The sequence below is a fragment of the Rattus norvegicus genome, chromosome 11 (genome assembly GCF_036323735.1).
Source record: "Rattus norvegicus strain BN/NHsdMcwi chromosome 11, GRCr8, whole genome shotgun sequence".
NCBI classification, from domain to species: Eukaryota; Metazoa; Chordata; class Mammalia; order Rodentia; family Muridae; genus Rattus; species Rattus norvegicus.
Genome location: NC_086029.1, coordinates 75759815 through 75781356, shown reverse-complemented (window position 1 = coordinate 75781356; position 21542 = coordinate 75759815). Strand labels below are relative to the sequence as shown.

The following is a 21542-nucleotide window of genomic DNA, read 5'->3' as shown; positions in this document are numbered from 1 at the left end:
TACCGGAAGTGTGGCCCGAGTACAAGAACCGGACTGTATACGACATCGCTAACAACTACTCCTTTAGCCTCCTGGGCCTGATCCTTTCAGACAGGGGCACATACACCTGTGTCGTTCAAAGGTACGAAGGAGGATCGTACGTGGTGAAACACCTGACCACCGTGGAGCTGTCTGTCAGAGGTGGGTAGGACTCTCCGGTTCGCTGCTTTGTAATGTCCTTAAAGGAACATGTCTATCATGTTTTATCAGAGAAGGACACGTCTCACTTCATATCTGAGACCTGATTGGTCAAGGTGGAAACCCCTCTCAGGGCGCTCTTCTTGTAGTTGGGATCGTTTAAGGCTACAGTAACCATCCCAAGGGACTCTAATGGCCTGAGATGCCTACTGACCCCCAGTAGCATAACCGTGACCTGAAGTGGCCAATCTGTGAAGTGCCCTTGGGAAGTGCCTATCCTACTCTGGGTAACAAGTTAATTAGGTCACAGACTTTCTTACTTTTCAGAATAATTTGCATTCCTGCCTTTGTTCATAACATATACTTACCCTTCTCCAGTAAAAGTGACCAAAACTTGGGTTAACTGATATAAAGAGCCAGTCTTTTTTTTTAATTATTTTGTTTTTAACTATGTATATGTATATGGATGCTCATAGCAGCCAGAAGAAGGTATTGGATCCCCCAGAAGCCAGGGTTATGGGCAGTTGTGAGCCACTCTATATGAGTGCTAGTGACAGAACTTTTGTGTCCTGCAGGAATAAGCTGAGTGTGTGTGCTTACCTGCTGAGCCATCTCTTCACTCCCAAAGGGCTAATCTTTAGATGGTTCACAGTCTAGACCTTCGAAGTAGTTCCTCTAAATACGTTGTCTTGCAGAAGGAGCAGGGGAGATAAGCTGAGGTGCTGTAAGCTCGGTCAGACAGGAAAAGGTGGCTCTTACTGAGCTAACCATTTCTCAGAAAAGGAGCACAGAATTGAACAAACGTGAGTTGTGACTGAGGACAGTAGGTCCGCAGATTTGTTACTCCGGGTTAAAAAGCCCATGGTGTCTGGTTAGAAGAAACAAAAGTAACGTTTTCATGTCGACTATCGGAGTCATAATTTGATTGAGTGGTAGTAAGGTAGTGAGTAGAAAATGACAATGCCAACTATAAATAGCTCAGGAACACATCAAACTTTATTTAGGAGCAAGGCCTTTTTAAAATTTCCCCTTCATTTTAGTTCTGGTTTTTGAGAGAAGGTCTCACTCACTATGTAGCCTTGGCTGACTTGGAGTCTAGCCTCAAACTCAGAGAGATTCACCATGAGGACTTTTCTTGTTGTTGTTGTTGTTATTGTTGTTGTTCACAATGACTTCCTCTCCAACCAAATTTTCAGGGTCTTCCCTTCCCTGGTAACTATACACTGTATTCTACCCTCATTTCTCCCAGTATCCCTGGGCAGTTTTAGAAGCTTTCCTTCACAGCCTGATTTAAATGAGAGCATCTACCTAAATAGATCCTGTGTGTCAGGCTCCGTGCTACGTGATTTCTAGAAATGGTGTCATCTCATCTCTTCAGCCCAGGAATGCATGCATTATTAACCCATCTACAAACTAAGACTGGAAAACAAGTGGCCTACAGCCACAAGGCAGATCTCAGTTAAGGACAGCTCTTGATAGCCCCTGACCTCTGCTCATACGAGCCCTGTAGTACTCAGATTTCCAGGATGAGAGCTCAATATATGGACTGAAGTGGGGGGATCGATTGTCACAGGACAGGGAAGGAGTTAAATTACTAAAGTCTAAGCTCGAGAAGCAAGTGGTAGGGGGTTTCCCCACTTGATTCTAAGTCGACTTTAGTGTCTTACTGGAGGTCAATATACAAATGAAATCAACTCCAGGAGGACTCCTTGTCCCTTTAAAATGTCAGAGTAGCAAGGAATTAACATGTAGTGGTTATGATCACAGATTTAATATTGTATATTTGGACATAGTTTTATCTGAGTACAACAAGCCACTTTTTCATTTTAGAAAACGAGGAAGAGTGGTTTCAAACTCTTATTTAGCCCAGACTCACCTCACACTCCTCTTACCTCAGCCTCCAAAGCATACCTGCCTACAGGTATGGCCCACCATGCTCAGCTGACCTTGCTTTGGAAGAAGCAAGGGAGTACTGAACATGGATTTATTGTGATGCTTGAGAGTTGAGAACTGGAGGTCCAGTAGAGGCATGACCGTGCGTGTGGGGTCCTGTCTGTTTTCTGGTTCTCAGGTTGAAGGGTGGCTTCACCAATGTTCTTTACAAACAAACAGATAAAAGGAGCCACAGGTGTTCTTCCAGTATCAGGAGGAAAGGGAGGGATGAAATAGAAGGTGGCAGCGAGGATGGGTTCTGGGGTTGAAAAATGTGACTGCAGGTAGCAGTTCTGCACAGGGTTGTGACTTCCCCAAAACTATTTATTTACAAGATAAGATTATGGGCATCAATCATTTCACCTTTGTACTATTTTATCTATCTATCTATCTATCTATCTATCTATCTATCTATCTATCTATCTATCTATCTTTTTTTTTGGAGACAGGATCTCTCTATAAGGCCTTGACTGGCCTGAAACTAGCTATGTAAACAAGGCTGGCCTCAGCCATAGAAATCCCCCTGCCTCTGCCTCCTAAACTAAAGACCTGCACCACTCTGCCTGGTTATTTTATTTTCTATCAGACAGGGTCTTCACTGTATTTCCCAGGCTGGTCCCAAACTTGTAGAGTTCAAGCAACCTTTCTGTCTCAGTCTGAGACTCCAGGCCATACTAACACACTTTACTTGGTCCATGACCTTTTGAAATCTGAATCTAACGTCCTAAGGTTGTCATAAGGAGAATAATTTCCGGAAATAACTAGGAGGGACTCAATAATCAGTCTTTCCTCCTCTTACAATAGCAGGTACTACATCAACATTTCCCACAGGAACCCATTCCTTTCTCTGTACTTCTATCTCGTTCAAGGTGGGAGACAACTGAGGTGGTCAGTTCAAAGCAGGTCTTTTAACTAATGAATGACTTATGCAAATGCAACCTTATTTTGTCATTCTTGCTGAACCTTGAAAATTTATTTAGCATATACCTAAGCACACAGTCCTGTACTCATGTATAACTCTACGCTTGTTCTAGCTGACTTCCCTACCCCCAACATAACTGAGTCTGGAAATCCATCTGCTGACATAAAGAGGATTACCTGCTTTGCTTCCGGGGGTTTCCCAAAGCCTCGCCTCTCTTGGTTGGAAAATGGAAGAGAATTAAATGGCATCAATACAACAATTTCCCAGGATCCTGAATCTGAGCTGTACACCATTAGTAGCCAACTAGACTTCAACACGACGTACGACCACTTCATCGATTGTTTCATTGAGTATGGAGATGCTCACGTGTCACAGAACTTCACCTGGGAAAAACGTAAGCAATGTTACGCTGGAAAGGAACTATACTTCTAGATGGGATCTAGAAATACAACCCAACAGCCCTATTTTAGAATTGAACTTGCTGATTTTGATGGTAATTTTACTCACTTTAGACATACACGACGTGTGATGATGACTTTTATCACTGGGCAAGTGTAATATTGATATTCCTAGGCTAATTTTATTTTATTGGAATGAATATTCAACCTCTATAGGCAGGCCTAAGAACTGCTAGCCATCTGTAGACATTTTACAATTGATGCGATGTTGTCTTTTTTTTTTTTTTTTTTTTTTTGAAAGCACTACATTTCATCCTTCTCAAACCCAGTCCACACTTGGGCATTTTGCTTTTGATTCCCTGTTCCCAATGGTCCGATGGTACCAAAAATCATTGTCCTTTTTGGGGTAGATTTTTGTTTTTAGAACTACTGGTTGAATCTGGGTGTGGGCAGAGCACTGGCTCAGCATGCCCAAAGCCCTGGCTTTGATCCCACCTAATGGTTCATCCAGAGCAAAAGCTGGTAAAGTTATATGATAAAAGTCTTTGAGGACAATGCCCAGGGCGGAAAAATAGGTCATTTTGAGGCAATAATTTACCGTATAGGTTGTAAGCTTGTGAAATTCCATTTCTCCAAAGGTGAAACAGTAAGACAAAGAAATTCTCTTTTAAAGAATATATGGATCTTAAATCCATGGCAGATTATCATGGGATACTTGAAATGCACATCCAATTCGAATGGCTGAGTCTACAGAGGTAGACTTGGGAGTCTCCTCCCATCTCAGCCCCATTCGAAGGACACCCATGTCCGCACAGTACAGAAGCAATGCTGTATGACAATCTTTGGCACACGTGCATTAAATACGCACTGTGACAAGTTTGTGCCTGCCTATTTATGGTTGAGATAGTTATGGTGGCTTACGGGTTCAGTCTAGTGCGTGATTTGCTCTTCCAGATCTGAGATTGATTCTCTTAACTATTTTCCTTTGTAGGTAGTAAGAAAATTTCCCGAAAACATTGGTCCCCAGCATAAACCAAATTGTTTTGGCATGATTTCAACACTGGAAACTCAAATCTCAATCACATTTTACGCATTCTAACATTTTATTTTAAAATGTCTTGGCTCATAAAGTGAAAATGGTTTATTAACTCAGGGTTTATTTTTTTTACTTTATAGCGCTATCACTAATGAATTCTGTATTGTTTTTTTAAAGGTGGGGTTTATGTTGAGTTCAGTCTGTACGCATAGCTTGACTATAGTTCACTCTGGATGCTGTTTTGGAATGTGGGTATATGTGAAATTTAGGACAAAAGTTGTTGGGACATTTTTAGAAAAAGTATCAGATAGGACTTTAGACTTCTCAGGTCATACAGACGCTATTGCCAAGGACACAAATCTGTGCACGCATGCCCTCATTATGTAGTTCAGGATGGCCTTGAACTCATAATCTTCCAATTTCAGCCTCCTTAGTTCTGGGATTAGAGAACTGGGCTGCTGCATCCCATTCAGAACTTTATGTTTTTAAAACAAGTGGCAGCTCAGGCTGGGCCCAGGCATGGTTGCTTTGCCTACTTATGGAGTCTGTTTTTATAAATGGAGAACTTTAAAGAAGAGCTACAAATCTCACTGGCCGGACAGCCACCATCATTTGGAGTAAGGTTAAGACAAGTGATGGTTTGTGGGATGGGTTTGGAGAATAGTAGGAGGGAAGATAAGAAAGGTCTAAACTCGGGAGGTGATGTAGGTGACTCTAGGCATCAGGAGCCTTCTGATGGACGATAGGAAGTCCATGGAAGCTGATGGGAGGTGAGAACAAGGAGGATGTGTCACTCTTGCTTAGGTGGCTAAGGGTGCCACTCACTGCAGTGGTAAGGTGGGCAGGAGGTGATGTACTTTGAAAAAAACACAGTGAGGCTGGAAGAACCAGCTCGGCCTTTAGGAGCATGGGCTACTCTTTCAGAGAAACTGTTTTTGATTTCTAGCACCCACACGGTGGCTAACAGTCACCTGGAACTCTAGTCCCAGAGGAATACGATGCCCTCTTCTGGCCTTTTGTGCCCAGACATACATGTAGGCAAAACACCCATACACATAAAATAAAAATAAAAAAAATAAATGTTAAAAAAAAGTTAAAAGAAAACAGTCAATTTAGTTTTCATCAGCTGGCTTCCAACCATTTTGGTCAGCAGCTGGATCTATAATACATCTGGGGTCCAGAAATGAGATAAGAAATGTAATGTTAAGACTCAGAAATGAGATGGCGCTTCAAGCTTGGTGTGTGGGTTAGATGATAGAGGCGGACCACGCCCACACAAACGCTACAGTAACCATGACATTTGGAAGCTGAGAAGGGAAAGAAGTGCCTGCAAAGAAAGAGTGTTCCAGGCAGAAAGAGGAATGTGAATCCGAGAAGCAGAGGACAAGAGAGTTAGTCCATGGTGCCAAATGCGCAAATAAGCTGAAAGCCACATTTCATCCAGGAGGCTTGGTAATGGGGAAAACTGAAGGCGAGATAATGTTCAATAATTTCTGGTAAGCCATGCCAGAGAAGCCAGAGAGACAGGGTTGCTAACATTCCTGTCAGATTGTATCCCTGTCCTTTCTTCAGATGTTGCTATTCCTCAGAAAGACTGAAAAACAAATGACATGGCTGTTGCCCCAACAAGGAGGACCGGGTGGCAACAGCACACACCAACCTTTCTCCTCCTGCCTCAGCAGTCTTTGTATCCCTCTCTTGCTCCTTGTGAGTCTAGAAGTTCATCAGAAGCTAGCCCGCAACACTGACTTCTGGGATGATCTCTTAATACCAATTCTTAGCCGTCCTTAGTTCTTCTAGTCCTCCCAAAACTTAAGCCTGGGAGGCCAAAAAAAAAAAAAAAAACCTTGAAGAAAATGGGGAGCACCTCCGGAACCTTAAGGCAGCCACTGTGTGGAGTGTGAGTGAGCAGAGGATGTGAGGAGAGCATGCAAGAGAATGAGAGGAGGCACAGTCGAGCTAGAGGAGAGAGAGGTAGGCACATCTAGATTATGGCATCGCTGGCCTGGTCATTATCAGCCACGGAAATGAGCTACGTAGACAAGATAGCTTTTACGGTTTCTCCAAGGAATCTTTTCTCATGCCAAGTTAGTTCAGTCCGTGCGAAAATTCAAGTTACTTTTTTTTTTCACGTGCAATATCTTTATCATTTGGTTGTAGAATAGTACGAGTGAATGCTAGCAATTGTGTGTCCATGAGATGATCTGGCAAAATAAATGGTTCTCCACAGGTACACACTGAAGAGGCCTGGGATGGAGCCCAACGGTAGGAAGAACATCACCACTCATGCTATTCTTTTCTCTTCACAGCCCCAGAAGACCCTCCTGATGAAAAGCAAACAATTCCGTTTGCCTGGGCAGGATCTGATGCAGTCAAAGCCATCATCATCTTCTTCATCGCCATCACCGTCATCGCCGTCATCGCCGCCATCGCCATCATCATCTTCTGCATCACTGTCAAATTCCGTAAGCACAGTTAAGTACTGCTTTGACCAGTTCCTGGAAGACCAGACACCATAAGTGAGTTTCGGCACATCTTCGGTATATCAGTCTAGCCTCTGCTCATTTTTGCAGCAAATCCCTAGCAACTTTAGATGCTTTTTAAATTTTTCCTCATCATGTTCTGTCCATTCACTGTTAAAAAAAAATATATCCTGGACCCCTACTGTATGCCTAGCATTCTTCTAGGCATTCAAATTCCAAAGACCAAAAAGTCATTGCTCTTAAGATCCAGTCTGAGAGCTAACTACAGTGGCACACATCTCTAATGTCTGCACTCATGAGGCTGAAACGGGAGAACAGAAAGCTAGAAACTAGACTGGGTGACAAAGAAGCTTTGAGGCTGTAACAAAACCCTGCTGTAAAGAGGAAGGTTGCAGCTGAGATTAATCCTGTGGGTCTCCCATAACTTTCTGTCTTCTTGGAGACACCAGTGATTGCTGACTGCTTTGAAAGTGTCTCCACTACTGACCGCTTCTCTAATCTTTGCATTCAGAGGACAGGTAGCGTGGCGAGACTTGAAGGAAGAGCCTTTCTTTGGAAGAGGCCATTAAGACTTGATAAGCTAGATGCTGTAAGGGGTTTTTACCAATCCTCATCTCTCCGAAATGCACTTTTGTATCAAAGAGGGAGTAGTTGATTAGAAGAGACTAGGACACTATGGGTTTTAAAATTTGGGGACTTAGATGCAGTCTACCGTCAGTCTCTACAACTGACCAAAAACAAGGATTTCTATTTCAAACCTATGGCCACAATTGCCTTGACGCCATCAACTAGACTAGGAGTCACGTGCACTGAGCAAATAAAGCTAGAAGACCAGCATCTGCTTTATAACCTTCTTAATAACTTCATAACCTTCAGCATTTAAAAACAAAACAAGGTTAAAGTTCAGCTAAAAGTCACCAGATACTATTGTAAGAAGGAACCAAGCTAAAGTCCTTTTGAATAAAACTTCCATTTTGAATAGGGCGTCAAACAAAGTTTTAAGTTCCCCAGACCTCCCTGGATGAAAGGCATCTTGGTTGGCAAGTTGGAACACGAATGCTGGGCAAACCACCCGACCACAGTTGAGCAAACCAACTAATAAGAGCAAAATATGTGTACCACAAAGAAACGTTTGTAGGGGAGACCCCTACCCCTCAATCATGGTTGCTGGAAAATGATTGTGGCTTGTGATTTTTATGCTTCAAAACTCTGTAGCGTTGTCTCGGGGTTGCCGTTTCACTCCTGAGTCTGTTCTGCATCCCCCATCGATCCGTGGTTGATTACAATGAGCTTTTCTTTTCTGCACTGACTTGGTGCTTTGAGTTGTGTTGGATCCAAGAGGACCCCATAACACTATACTTGAGAAGCTCAACTTAGGGGTAGGATACACAACTTAGGGGGCTCATAGCGTTTCTTTTTTTCTTTTCTTTTCTTTTCTTTTTTTTCGGAGCTGGGGACCGAACCCAGGGCCTTGCACTTGCTAGGCAGGCGCTCTACTGCTGAGCTAAATCCCCAACCCTCCCCCACTTTTTTTTTAGATTTATTTATTTATGTATGTGAGTACACTGCAGCTGTCTTCAGATGCAACCAGAAGAGGGCATCAGATCCCATTCAGATGGTTGTGAGCCACCATGTGGTTGCTGGGGATTGAACTCTGGACCTCTGGAAGAACAGTCAGTGCTCTTAACCGCTGAGCCATCTCTCCAGGCCTGCTCATAGCGTTTCTAATATGAGTTACCTCTCTGGTGAGGTGTCTGTCCTCTTCATCACTACTAGTATTGACATTTGTGGGCCAAATAATACTTGGTTACAGTAGTGTTCTACTGTATAAGGGGTGCTCCTCCACTTCCTCGGCCTCTTTCAACAAACAACAACAACAACAAAGTGTCTTTCAGGAATTACCAAATGTCAGCAGTGTGGTGTGTGTGTGTGTGTGTGTGTGTGTGTGTGTGTGTGTGTGTGTGTGTGTGTGTTCACGCACGCATGATTTATTGGCTTCTCATCTGTTGTTATAATGTATGCTTATCTATAAGGACGCTGCTTCAGAAGAAGAAATGAGGCAAGCAGAGAAACAAACAAGAACCTCTACATAGGGCCTGTGGAAGCAGCAGCTGAACAGACTGTTTGAAGGTAGCCATTTGCCTTCCTTTAGCTCTTCTCTGCCCATGTGGGATACATGGTGTTATGTGGTTAATGAGGTACAATCTTCCTTTCAGCACTGTGATAGTTAATCTTTTGGACAACTCGACACAAGATAGAGTTAACTGGGAAGAGGAAACCTTAACGGAAGATTTCTTTCCATCTGGTTGCCTATAGGCACGTTTGCTAGGCATTTGCTTGATTGGAGACTGACGTGGGAGGGCCCAGATCACTATGGGTGGTGCCAGCCCTGGACAGCGGCAGGTGACCCTGGGTGTTATAAGAAAAAGAACTGTTAATACGAGGAGAGGTGCCTAGTCTTACTGCAACGTGATATGTCATGTTTGGTTGATAGCTTTGAGAACCTGCCCTTTTCTGAAGCAAGTGGAGGGAAAGTGGATGCGGGGCAGGGGATAAGGCAGAGGAAAAGTGGAGGAGAGGGTCTGGGAAGGGAGGATGGAGGGAAACTATGGTTGGGTTGGAAAAACAATAATAATTTAAAAATTAAATAAAAAGTGAGTACTGAGGAAATGATGGGGAGCAAGCTAGTAAGTAGCATTCTCTGCTCCTGTTTTGTTTCTTACTTGAGCTTCTCCTCTGATTTACCTCAATGGTGGGGACTATAACCTATAAAGTGAAGTAAACCTTTTCCTCCCCAAAATTGCTTTTATCACAGTAACAGAAATCTAACTGGAATCTAACAGAAATCGGTAGTAGGAGTGGGGTGTCATACTGACAAACCTGACCATGTCGTTTGGGGAAAGTTCATGTCTGTGTTTAAAACTCTGGAAAAGCCATTGACGCTTAATGTTCAGTCTTTAATGGAATGGTCTGTGGAGCTTGGAAAAATAAGGCCTGTGAGATAAGTGCAAATGACAAAGGCCTGGCTTGTGACGTTTCAAGGGAAGTTTGTGAGTCTCTCATACATTTTATCAGGGGGTACGTGTGTGCGTGTGTGCATGTGCATGTGCGTGTGTGCATGCAAGTGTGTGCATTCGATTGTGTGTGTGTGTGTGTGTGTGTTTGTGTGATATTTGTGTTAAGAATATGTGGTTTCAGGGCTGGGGATTTAGCTCAGTGGTAGAGCGCTTACCTAGAAAGCGCAAGGCCCTGGGTTCGGTCCCCAGCTCCAAAAAAAAGAACCAAAAAAAAAAAAAAAAAAAGAATATGTGGTTTCTGGCCTGGTGGGGCTTAAGAGTCAGCTGTGATTTTTTTTTTTTATTCTTTTTTTCGGAGCTGGGGACCAAACCCAGGGCCTTGCGCTTGCTAGGCAAGCGCTCTACCACTGAGCTAAATCCCCAACCCCGAGTCAGCTGTGATTTAAGTGGAACCTTCGCTATACTGGGACAATTGATGCTGGCTAGTTGGAACTGAAAAATCAGCTGTGATTAAGAGACCAGTATAACTGAGGTGGAATCTGCTGAGACGAATTTCTTGGGGCTGAGCACACGGGGGCTGTGGTCCAGGGAGGGGGTCAAGGTTGGATCTCAAGCTAGTAGCAGAACTTGGTAACGTCTAAGAGTCTCCCATACGGGGCTAGTTTTGAAAGCATGAAGGAGTCATGAAGCTTGTCATTGCAAGAGGAGACTTGTGAGGATGAAGGCTGGCTTGCAGCGATGACCTCAGATAATGGAGATTCCAGCCCCATGGGATGACCAGCAGCAGCAGCAGCAGCAGCTGCAGAGTGGAGTGGCTTGAGCCTCCTGTGCAGCAAAAAGCAGAGACAGAGACACAGAACTCCTCAAGCCCTTCGGAGCTCAGAAGACCGTGAGAGCGCCCATGACACCGAACGCCGAGTGTTTTTACTGCTGCCTGCGTTGTTCTGACTGTCATTGTTCTGATTCTCTCTTGGAATAAGAAGAATGTATCTTAGTTTCATTTTTCTAGTTTTGTTTTTTAGGTATTTGCTTTTAGATTATAATAGCATCATTTACCCCTTCTTTTTCCTTCCTAAAAATCCTCCCATATACCCTTTCTTGCTCTCTTTCAAATAAATCCCAGCAGTGCATTCGCTACCTGCCTCAATAGTTTAGGTTCCCAAATGAAAGAGCACACACACACGCACACACACACACAGCCTTTATATTTTAATATGCCTTAAGCAGCTCAGTAGCTGGGCCACTGCCTACCCTCCATGTGATTAACCCCAAGTTACCACTTACCGAATTCTATGCTCTGTCTTGTCCGCTCTACACAGAGTTGGCCAACCCTGGGCAGCACTCTCCTGGCTCCTTCACATGGTGGCCATGTCTGTCCTGCACTCTTCTCAGGCACGGTGTCTCTCCTCTCCTCCACACTCTCCCGGCATGGCAGATCTCTCCTTCATCCTCTCCTGGTCCCAAGCCCAGGAAAGCTAAAATCCTGCCTCTGTCTGTCCTCCCTGGCTATTGACGGTTGGCATCTGTATTTACTAATCAGAACCAACTGGGGGGCAGGTTCGCAGAAGATACGTGCAGATACTCTCGTGTAAGTTTGGGGGGGGGCATAATTGGCATTTGTAATACAAACGGCTCCGGTCCTTGCCTATGCTGCCAGTAAGGGCCGTGTCTGGCTCCAGGGCTATGCAGCGGCAGAGGTCGTTGTTGATGTCCATGGTTCATATTACCACTAGAGAACATGGGGACATAGAGCCCCTGTCCTACTATGGATTATAGGGTCAGCGTATCTCTGTCTGGTTGTTATCATCCATATTACGTACCATCTGTAATGTGTGAATAGTCCCCAGGGATAGATATTTCTTCATAGTTGGGGGGCGGGGCTGAGCATTTAAGCATAACCAACAGTCCTGTGTTAAGACCGGGCAGGAGGAGTTAAGAAAGTACAGAAAGTAGCTTCTAATAATTGCAGGGGTCCTGACACGTGTAGGAGGGGGGACAGTTTTAGGAAGTGGTTGGTTAGAAGAAGTGAGACCTCGCTGGGGTGAAAGGGTGGTGGGTCCTGATGAGGGAGTGATGGTGAGCAGAGGCAGAGGTTGTGGGGGGTGGCTGGTTCAGCCTCACTAATACCTTGTTGGGGCGTAAGGGGACCATGGGTCTCATAAGGCAACGTTGGAGCACTTGGGCAGTAGATAGGAGTCCTGGATCATAGCCAGAGATGTAAAGTCTTTGTCCCATGTCTTCCTGGCAGTCTAATCTGCCTTCTTCTCAGCTGCCATGAATTTGATGGCTAGGTTGTCGCAGCTCTTCTGTAAACTCTTTGCCATTCACCGGATCCTGTTTGTCTTCAGCAGTGTATTCAGGGGTGGCTGGGAGTGCAGTGGGCAACCGAGATATCAAGATGTTGGCAGCAGGAAGCTTGGGCAACCTCCCTTATGGCTTTATCAGCTAGCCTGTTTCCTTGGCTATTATTTATGATGTCCCTTTTTGTGTTGCCTGGGGCAATGAATTATGTCCACTTCGAGAGGAAGCCATAATGCCTCTAATAAAGTAAGTTTTGTTTGATAGTTTCCCTTCAGCATTCAATAACCCCCTCTGTTGGTACATGGACCCATGTACATGAGCCATAACAAAGGCATACCTGCAGTCAGTGTGGATGGTAGCTATGACTCTCTTTGCTTAACTAAAGCCTGGGTTAGAGCCTTTAGTTCAGCTTTCTGGGCCAAAGTTCCTGGTGGCAAAGCAGTTGCCCGGATATCAGAGTCTAAGTCCACTACTGCCACCCCTGTACACCTGATTCCATTCTGGATGAAATAGATATATTCCATGTCTGGCCAGGGTATGTCAGTCAAGTCCAGCCTGACACTCTGGACGTGCCCCAGAACTATAGAGCAATCATGCTGCTCATCTGAGGATGGGTCAGGCAGCAGAGTGGCTGAGCTTAGGGCAGATGATGGGTAATATCTTATGCAAGGGAGATTCAAACGTAGAATTTGACAGCCACTGGCCAGGTGGATTCTTGAGGATTCCCCCAATAGCATGGGGGTGGCAATAGCAAGTTACTGCCCCGTGGTTATTTTGTCAGTATCCTTGACTAGCAGGGCAGTGGCAGCTATGATACAGAGGCAAACTGGACATCCTTGGGCCACGGGGTCCAGCTTCTTAGATAAATAAGCCATAAGTCTTTTTCATTATCTCAAAAGTTTGGGCGAATATTCCCTTTGTTTTCTCCTCTTTCTTATCCACATACAGGTGTGAAGGTTTGTGAATGTTCGGGACAGCCAAGGCTGGTGCCTCCCATAAGGCTTTTCTTAAAGTCTTAAAAGTCGCATCTATCTCAGAGGTCTGTTTTATTTTATCTTCTTGGTCCCTGGTGGCCTCATATAATGGTTTGGCTATCTCAGTGAATCCTGGCACCCAGAGTCTACAAAACCTGGCAGGTCTCAGAAATTCCCATACTTGCCTTCAGGTTGATGGAACAGGATGCTAAGGATGGTTTGCTTTTGGGCATCCGACAGCATGTGTTGCCCATCACCCCTCCTTGATTAAGTACCCCAGATAGGTGACCTCAAGTTGACAAAGCTGGGCCTTCTTAGCAGGCACTCGGTAGCTAAGTGGACTCAGCTCCTATAGCAGGTCTCATGTGGCCTCCTGGCACGTCTCCAAGTCAGGGGCTGAAACAGGATGTCATCTACATACTGGAGCACAGTTATTTGGGGGTGGGCCCACTGGTATTCACCCAAGTCCTTAAGCAATGTCTCATCAAAGATGGTGGGTGAGTTCTTGAATCCTTGAGGCGGATGCGCCCAAGTCAGTTGTCAGTTGAAGCCTCTCTCCAAGTCTTGCCATTCAAAGGCTTTTGGGTGCCAGAGGCAGGCTGAAGAAGGCATCCTCAGGACAAGCACAGTGTATGTTGTGTGCTTGGGAGGGAGGCTGCTCAGCAGAGTGTCCAGGTTTGAATTGTGGGATGGATGTCTTCCACCCTCTGATTTACCCCCTTAAACCCTGCGTGGGTCAATAGTCATTGGAATGGGGCTTCTTGAGCAGAAGGAGGGGAGTACTCCATGCTGATTGGCAAGGAATCCAAATCCCTGCCTCCCAGAGCCAACTAATGTAAGGGTGGTCCTGTTCTGACTTCCAGGCATTGGGTATTGTCTGATTCAGGCTGGGGCAAGCCCAGCCTTTAATTGGAATAGAACTGGGGCCCGATGATGGGTGAATCCCACTGGACTCTTTTCTGCCCATTGGAGACTTCTACCAGAAACCTCTGGAGTAACAGGCTTGGAGATGGGGCTGGTTGAGAGAACAGTTTGTATTCCTCTTCTAGGCCAAGGTCAGAACACGGATGGGGCCGTTCTCATCCAGCACTTTACTCCCTCTGGGCCTACTCTCTTCCCAGCAGGGGGTATGGGCATCCAGCGATGAGCATAAGTGAGTGAATTACCCACCCCAGTCCCATGTCTACCTTTCTTCCGGTAGTCCATGGATAGAGCTTGGTGCCGGCTGTCCCTTATATCCAGCTTTTTCGATTTGACAATGGCCCTAGCATTGTTTCAAAACAGAATGTTGGGCCCCTGTGCCCACCAGAAAGTCTATGGGTTTTCCCTCCACCTTTAGGGTTACCAGGGTTACCCCTCACAGAAGGGGTTGAACCTGGACATCCTCAGCCATCTAGCTCTTTTAACTCCTTTGGGCCCTCTCTTTCTTGGACACTCATTCTTCCAATGAACTTTTTCCTTGAAATAGGCACATTGGTCCCTCTCTACTGGGGGATGAGGTTTGTTCTTCAATAGGGCCTGCCTTACCTTTGCCCCTTTTGTGAGCTGGATTGTCCAGCTCTCTCTTTTTAGGACAGCTGTGGCTTGCAGCACTTTTACAAGCCCTCTGGTCTGCCAATCCTCAGGAGTCTCCTGGTTGTTGAAAACCTTCTCAGCTGTGGCTACCAACAGTCAGTTGCTTACCTGCAAAGTTACCAGGCACTGAAGCTTCTGAAGAATGTCAGGGCTAACAAAAGTCATATTTACAGCTGACTGGTGCTCTCTGGCTTCTGGGTCAAAAGGTGTGTAGGTTCTATAGGCTTCAAAATGTCTTTCTAGATATTTCTTGGGGCTCTCATTCTTTCCCTGCACTCTCTTGATTACCTTAGATAAATTTGTGGGCTGCCTGGCAGCCTCTCAGAGGCTCACCCATCAGAATCTGGCAGTGACCTAAAGCCTCTCCCTACCTCCAGTAGTGTTAAAATTCCAATCAGGTCAAATTAAAGGAAAGTTGCATTAATATCAGCCTGGACGAGGGTGGGCAGCCTATTTGCCTTTAGAACCAATTTCCTGGTGGCTCCCACCATCTTCTCTCTCCTCTGTCATGAAGAGAACCTGGAACAGTTGCTGACAGACATCCTAGGTGGGCAGGTGCGTCAGCATGACTGAATCTAGAAGACCTGTGAGAGCTGATAGTCTTTCTGAAAATGGAGGATGTCTATAATTTCCAACTGTAAAGATTGTTACTGGTAAATGGCACATTCGTCATGAACGGCCTCCCCTGAGCATCTGGGAATCCCATAACCTGGAGGGGTAAGACCGTAGTAGAGTTGACCCTCTGGGCAGTCCAGGCCCATATGAGGTGAACTGCATCTGAATGGAGTCAGAAGAGTCAGGGGCTGCTCCTCCCTCTGGCTGCAGCAGCAGGAGCAGGAACATGAGGGGGACAGATATCCACCTCAGGAGCAAGGCAGCGGGACAAGGCTAACCCTCCTTTAGAGGAAGAAGAGCAGAGGCTGGTGACAAAAAGAGGTTTCATCCAAACGGGGCTTCTTGACCAGGTATTGCCACATGGCTATATATGGCCCTTGGTTTGGGTGGCCCCTGGCTTCATAAACTACAGCCTACACCCTGTAAATGGTGGGGAGATGGAAAGTCCCCTCCTCAGGCCATTCCTTCCTGCAAAAGAGTTAGTGTGCAGGGACAAACAACCCGAGTCTTCTGTGACTTGGCCAAAGTCCTTAAAATGGTTCAGGACCAAGCTCAGTGGGAGCTCTGTGCTGTCCCATCTTAGGAATCAAAGAAAAAATTGTACAAGAGGACAAAAGCACAAACAGAACACACACAGACACAGAAGGATGTTCCTGGGAAAACAAAAGCAAAACGAAAAGACTGTCTCAGACAGTCTTCCTCCCTGCTCATGGGAGGCCCATAGACCCACATCCGGTTCAGAACTCAGATAAGAACTAGCAAGTTCTGCTTCTGGTAGGGGGCGAGGAGCATCCTCCATTGGCCCTGGCCAGGTGACAAAATGTTTTGTCCCTCTCGGCCTCCAGATTAGACCAGAAACAGAAACACAGAGATGGACAAGACGAAAGCCGAGGGGTTCCCAGATTTACGGACTGGAAAGACACTCTACTCTTTGGGTTGGGGATCTCCAGCAAATCCTGGATGGGACCCCAAATGTAAGGGTCCATGATTCACCGAAGAATGATACCCCAGACTCGAATAGTATGCAAAAGTAAAGAGTGTTTTATTCTGCAGAAGTTCACCATGTGGAGGTCCACCATTTGTCAAGATGGAGATGCTCAGCTGAGCTCAGAGGCCCAATTTAAAGTGCATCAGGGGAATTCCAGGGAAAGATAGGTGACCTTTATTTTAATTGGTTGGCTTGGTCTCTAAGGGTATGGGGGTCTTGGGGATTGGCTAGGGCTCTGGGGACATTCCAGAACCAGTGCTGGGGGTTGAAAGGCTTGGAAACTGTTGTTGACTCATTGTCCTTGCTTCAGGCCAGGTTGGGGGACAGCTTCTAATAGAGGGGCAGTTTCTGATTGGCTGCCCGGAGCCTGGGGGTTTTCCCATAACTGATTTGCCTGGATTTGCACAGTTCTGGGAAACAGATCTAGGTCTAGTCTCCTGGACTGCCAGTTTGAAGCCTGTCATGGAGTTAGTCCTCTCACCTGGTGATGGGAACACAATTGAGCCAGCCCTGAGGGTGTGAGCTCCAGAGAGCTGGCTTTATGATCTGTCTGCCTGCTATGAGGTAGCCTGGGCACAGGGGTGATTCCCTCTGCCCCGTTCCCCCTCCCCACCTTCAGTAGTTGAAAGAGCTGGCCCCAAGGGCATGAGAGAAGGAAAGCTAGCTAACTGGCCATGGCACTGGGGAGAAGAGGCCCTAAACTTTACCTGGGCAACAGTGAAGCTGGCCCTGACGATAAAGGCACAGGTGAGCCAGCCCTGAGTGTGGGAGAGGTGAGTTCAGCCCTCTCACCAGCTGCAGCACTTGGGAGAGTGGGCCCTGCACCTTGACTGGGCAGCACAGTAGAGCTGGCTCTGAAGGTGTGGGTGCAGGTGAGCATGAGAGTGGGAGGCCTGACCCTGTCTCCTGCCAATGGCAGCACTGGGTGGATTTGCTGCAGCTGGTGGTGCAGATAAGTGACAGCCAATGGGCTAACCCAGTCAGCTACCACCCTGGCCTAGACCCAGGGCTTGAGTTGGCACACCCTGAAATCTACATCATCTGTGAACTGTAGGGGCATGTGGAAAGGGCAGTCCTGCAGATCCAAAGCTGCAGGATCTCCATGACACGGGGCAACAACATGATAACTGGGAGGAGTTCTAGTTGAGAATCCAATATTGACGGTGTCACAGGAGTCAGAGACCTTGAACCAGACCATCCTTGCAATGATCATTGGCAAATGAAGAAGTATGGGCTGAGAGTGTGCTGTGAGACACGCTGCAACCAACACACTGCAGCTTCCATGACAAGATGTTTTCTATGCTTTTACACCTTTGTGTGTGTTTATTATTCTGAGGGCGAGGTTGCAAGGGCAGACGGCAGATACAAAGGGATGCGGAGATGAGTGGGATTGGGGTGTATGATGTGAAATTCACAAAGGATCAATAAAAAGTTTTTAAAAAGCTGCTTTGATTTATGGTGTCTCTTCACAGCAACAAAACCCAAAACTAAGACACCCCCCTTGTCTGCTAGTTCAGTATCTTCTGCTATAAAGCACTCGTCTGAGTTCATGAAGTGACTGACATTTGGCCAACTTTGATTCTGAATAGACATCTCTCACTACTGATGAATACAACTTGTACAAACATTACCTTTTGAGTTCTCTCTTTCTTTATAGCTCATGCTCCTGATAAATCACTGGGACAAATTTCATTTAAAATTATTCTGTCATGTCCTTTTCCCATCCAAAAACTCAGAAGAGAACCCAGGGCCTGCAGGAGAAATTTCAAAGCTTTTCACTCGCTATAGTTAAAATGTCCATATCTCTCCTCGTCGTTCTTCATGACATGGTCTCCAGTCACTTCTTAGGAAATTACTAGATGCTAGAGAGTGTAAAAAAAAAAAAAAATCAAGATTTGGATTTAGTCCTATGACTACACATAGAGTAGGTCGGTTACTACTGAAGTCCTATGGAGTGAATGCAGCATTAACCTCTGTGAAAATTACAGTTAATATGCATCAACTTAGTATTCCCTAAAACTCCATGGTCTTTTATGAAAGGCATCTATGGAACTTTGAAATCTGAGGTTCAGCTGAATATGGTGGTACACAGCCTAAAACCTGTGATGTCAGCATTCAGGAGGCAGAGGCAGGAGGATCTCTGTAAGTTCAAGGCTAGCCTGGTCTACATAGTAAATTCCAGGACAGGCAGGGTTATAATGTGAGACTGAGACCTTGTGTTGAAAACAAAACAAAAATTACAGAAAATGATAATGTACTATTTTTGCAGGATCACTATTTTATATTATATAAAAAAAATTTGTGTGTAAGCTCTTTCTGTCTCCTTTTATGGAAGATGAGCCTGAGGCTCTCAGAGGTCGAGTGGTGTGACTGAGCTCTTTGCGTTAGTTCTTTGTTTCCGCGGCTGTGGGTCTGTGGAGAGGCAGGATGTCATGGTGGGTGCAGTGAGACCGAGCAGCAGTCCTCACTGCAGTTGGAAGCAGGAAGGTGTGGCAGGAACCATCTTTCTAGGCCATGGTCCCCAGGAATCTGCTCGGTCCGATTTGGCCCCATTCCCTGCTTTTCACCACCTCCAGCAATGCTGTCACAGTAGGACTGTGACAAACTCCTCAGAGTCCTGTGGCTTCTCACAAGCCTGGAAACCAAGCCTTTAACCTCAGAGCCTCCAGAGAACGTTACATCTAGACTATATCATCATACAGGCAAAAAACGCATCAATCATCCAATTAGATGACGACTACTGCTCTCTTCCAGGGGACTGAGGTCTTTACCACAGACACATCTGCAAAAATATGTGGTTGGTTGGTGTACCTGGTACTTAATAAACATTTGCTTGGTGAATCTTTACTGCATTTCATATAATACAAATTAGGCTATTTTAATATTCTTCAGTTATCAAGATTAGTATGTTACCTCAAGTTATATATATATAGTTGGCCTCGATTTTAAAGCATAGTATTTTTCTCTCTTGCAAAAATTAGAGTTGAAACATTCATTTCTTTCTTTTGTTTCCTCAGGTATCACCTACATTTGCAACTGACCTCTTCTGTAAACGTCTTTAGTTCTCTAGGTGAAGCCTCTCTGGTGGTTTTGAGAGGAATGTAATGACTACTACAGTAGTTCTGCTGATTCTGAGCACTCCCTCCACTCCTCTTCCTCCTCCCCCCCCACCGTCCCCTCCTCTTGCTCCTCTCCCCCACTCTTCCTCTTCTTCTTCCTCCTCCTCCTCCTCCTCCCCCTCACACACACTCTGTGTGTTTTAAGATAGGGTCTTACCCTGTTGCTCGAAGTAACCTAGAAGTCACTTTATGGCAGAGGCAGGCTTCAAACGTGGGCCAATCCTCCTGCACCAGTTTCCTGAGTGCCAGAGTTACAGGTGTGAGCTACTGCACTTAGCAGAACACTAGCTATATTGATGAAGACACTGAGGTTCCAGAAGAGAACCAGAATTATGAAGGTGAGTCAGAACCCAGATTTCCTGGCTTTACCATGCTTAACCTTTATCAGTTAGACCCCAAGCTCTGAGCTCATAGACCAGTTAATTTAAAATGTTCTTAATGAGCAAAGGCTTAGTTAGTGTGGGGCTCAGAATATTGCTTACCAGCAGTATTTGACTAACATCAAATATATCAGTATAAATATGTCAGTAGGTCTTTTAAGGCCTACTGGCCCTGGTACAATTTGTAGGAAACATGTTAGTATGTATACCCATTTGAGGGTAATAAAAACATTGGTAATTTTCAGCCAGAATTTTTTCATGTATTTTCTTTTTTATCCTCTCATTTCAAGACTAAACAGAATAAACCAAAATTAATTGCTTTTGACATCTAAGATGAATGTATGCCTTTCATACTTCAAACCAAAAGTCAAGTTGGAGGCACAGTTCATTACCTACTAGTTCATATTGGACTTGCAATGTCTCTAGGCAACTTTGCCCTTTTACACAGTACTTGATATAGTTCTCATTTAAAATGAGATTATTTACTAAGTAATAATCTGTCCTCATATAAATGGCCTAAGTGATACTGGCCTTACACAGAACTTCCTCAGATTCCTAGAAGTGGCTTTTGCTCTTTGGTATAAGATCTGCTGCAATGGAACTGAAAAAACAAAATGTATGTTAGACACAGTAGTGCACACCTGTAGTTCCAGCCCTCAGAATGCTGAGGCAGGATTGAATTCCAGGTAGCCTGGGCTGCATAGTAAGACCCTGTCTGAAACCTACTTGCCTCTCTCCTTGTCCTCCAAAGAAAGGGAGAACAAGAAATAGCCAACTGCTGCTTCTATACTGAACGTCCTCTTTTCTCTGAAATTGTAATCCACAACCTACTAGGTCAGCAGTGGACTTAAGTCAAGACTATCAGATATTCTTGTCTAAAAATTTGGCCTTGGACATCAAGAGGCAGCCAAATTCCTCAATGGGGCCAGAGTCTGTTGTACTGTCCAAGAGCCAGGTCCATTTTTATGTGGGTGCTCTCAGAAACAAAGAAGAAACAAAGCAACTAAAGAAACAAGGCAGTGGACTGACAAAAGGTCACAAGACACTGAAAGCCACACAGAAGAAAAGCAAGAGGGAGAGGACAGTTACTGCGTTTACTCAGACTTGATGATTAGGCTGACCAACAGACCTCAAAACAAATCAGTGACAAGAAACGATCACTCTCTGGGGAATCTTAGGGAAGTAAGTTATGTTAAATTATTGATAACTACATTTGATAAATGTTAGTTTTTTAGAATTATACTTTGGTTTTATTACTTAGGTGTTTTTTTATGGTAAAATAAAATTATTTTTAAAAAGCAACTCTTTAGTTTTATAATTTTTAAAGATTTTTGCCCATGTTATTATCAATAAAACAATGAACAGAATGCCTAGTTGCTAATTTGTCAATTTATAAGTGGGGTAATTATGAATGACATAATTTATGAGTATGCTCTAACACATAATTCACTATGTGAATATACCAGTGCAGAGGCCTTCCTTATAGCTAAATTTATTATGACATAGGCACTGTGTTAAAATTTTGGTTGGAAAAAAAAGTCGCACACACACACACACACACACACACACACACACACACCCTCTTCTCCCTTACCACATTTACCAAAAGACTTTTGTGGCCACCC

General features: G+C 44.9%; 1 protein-coding gene across 6 annotated transcripts in view; it reads left to right on the top strand.

Moving 5' to 3' along the window:
• Cd80 (Cd80 molecule) overlaps positions 1-21284 on the top strand; it is a 38906-nt gene extending 17622 nt beyond the window's left edge. For 3 of the 6 annotated variants that reach the window (XM_039088035.2, XM_039088036.2, XM_063270307.1), the window contains exons 3-7: positions 1-180; positions 3144-3425; positions 6775-6939; positions 8982-9078; positions 19436-21284. The exon at positions 1-180 is cut by the window's left edge and continues 141 nt beyond it. In XM_039088035.2, the coding sequence (XP_038943963.1) occupies positions 1-180; positions 3144-3425; positions 6775-6939; positions 8982-9076 (722 nt within the window). In that variant the 3' untranslated portion in view covers positions 9077-9078; positions 19436-21284. 6 annotated transcript variants of the gene reach the window in all.
• The last annotated feature ends 258 nt before the right edge of the window (positions 21285-21542 follow it).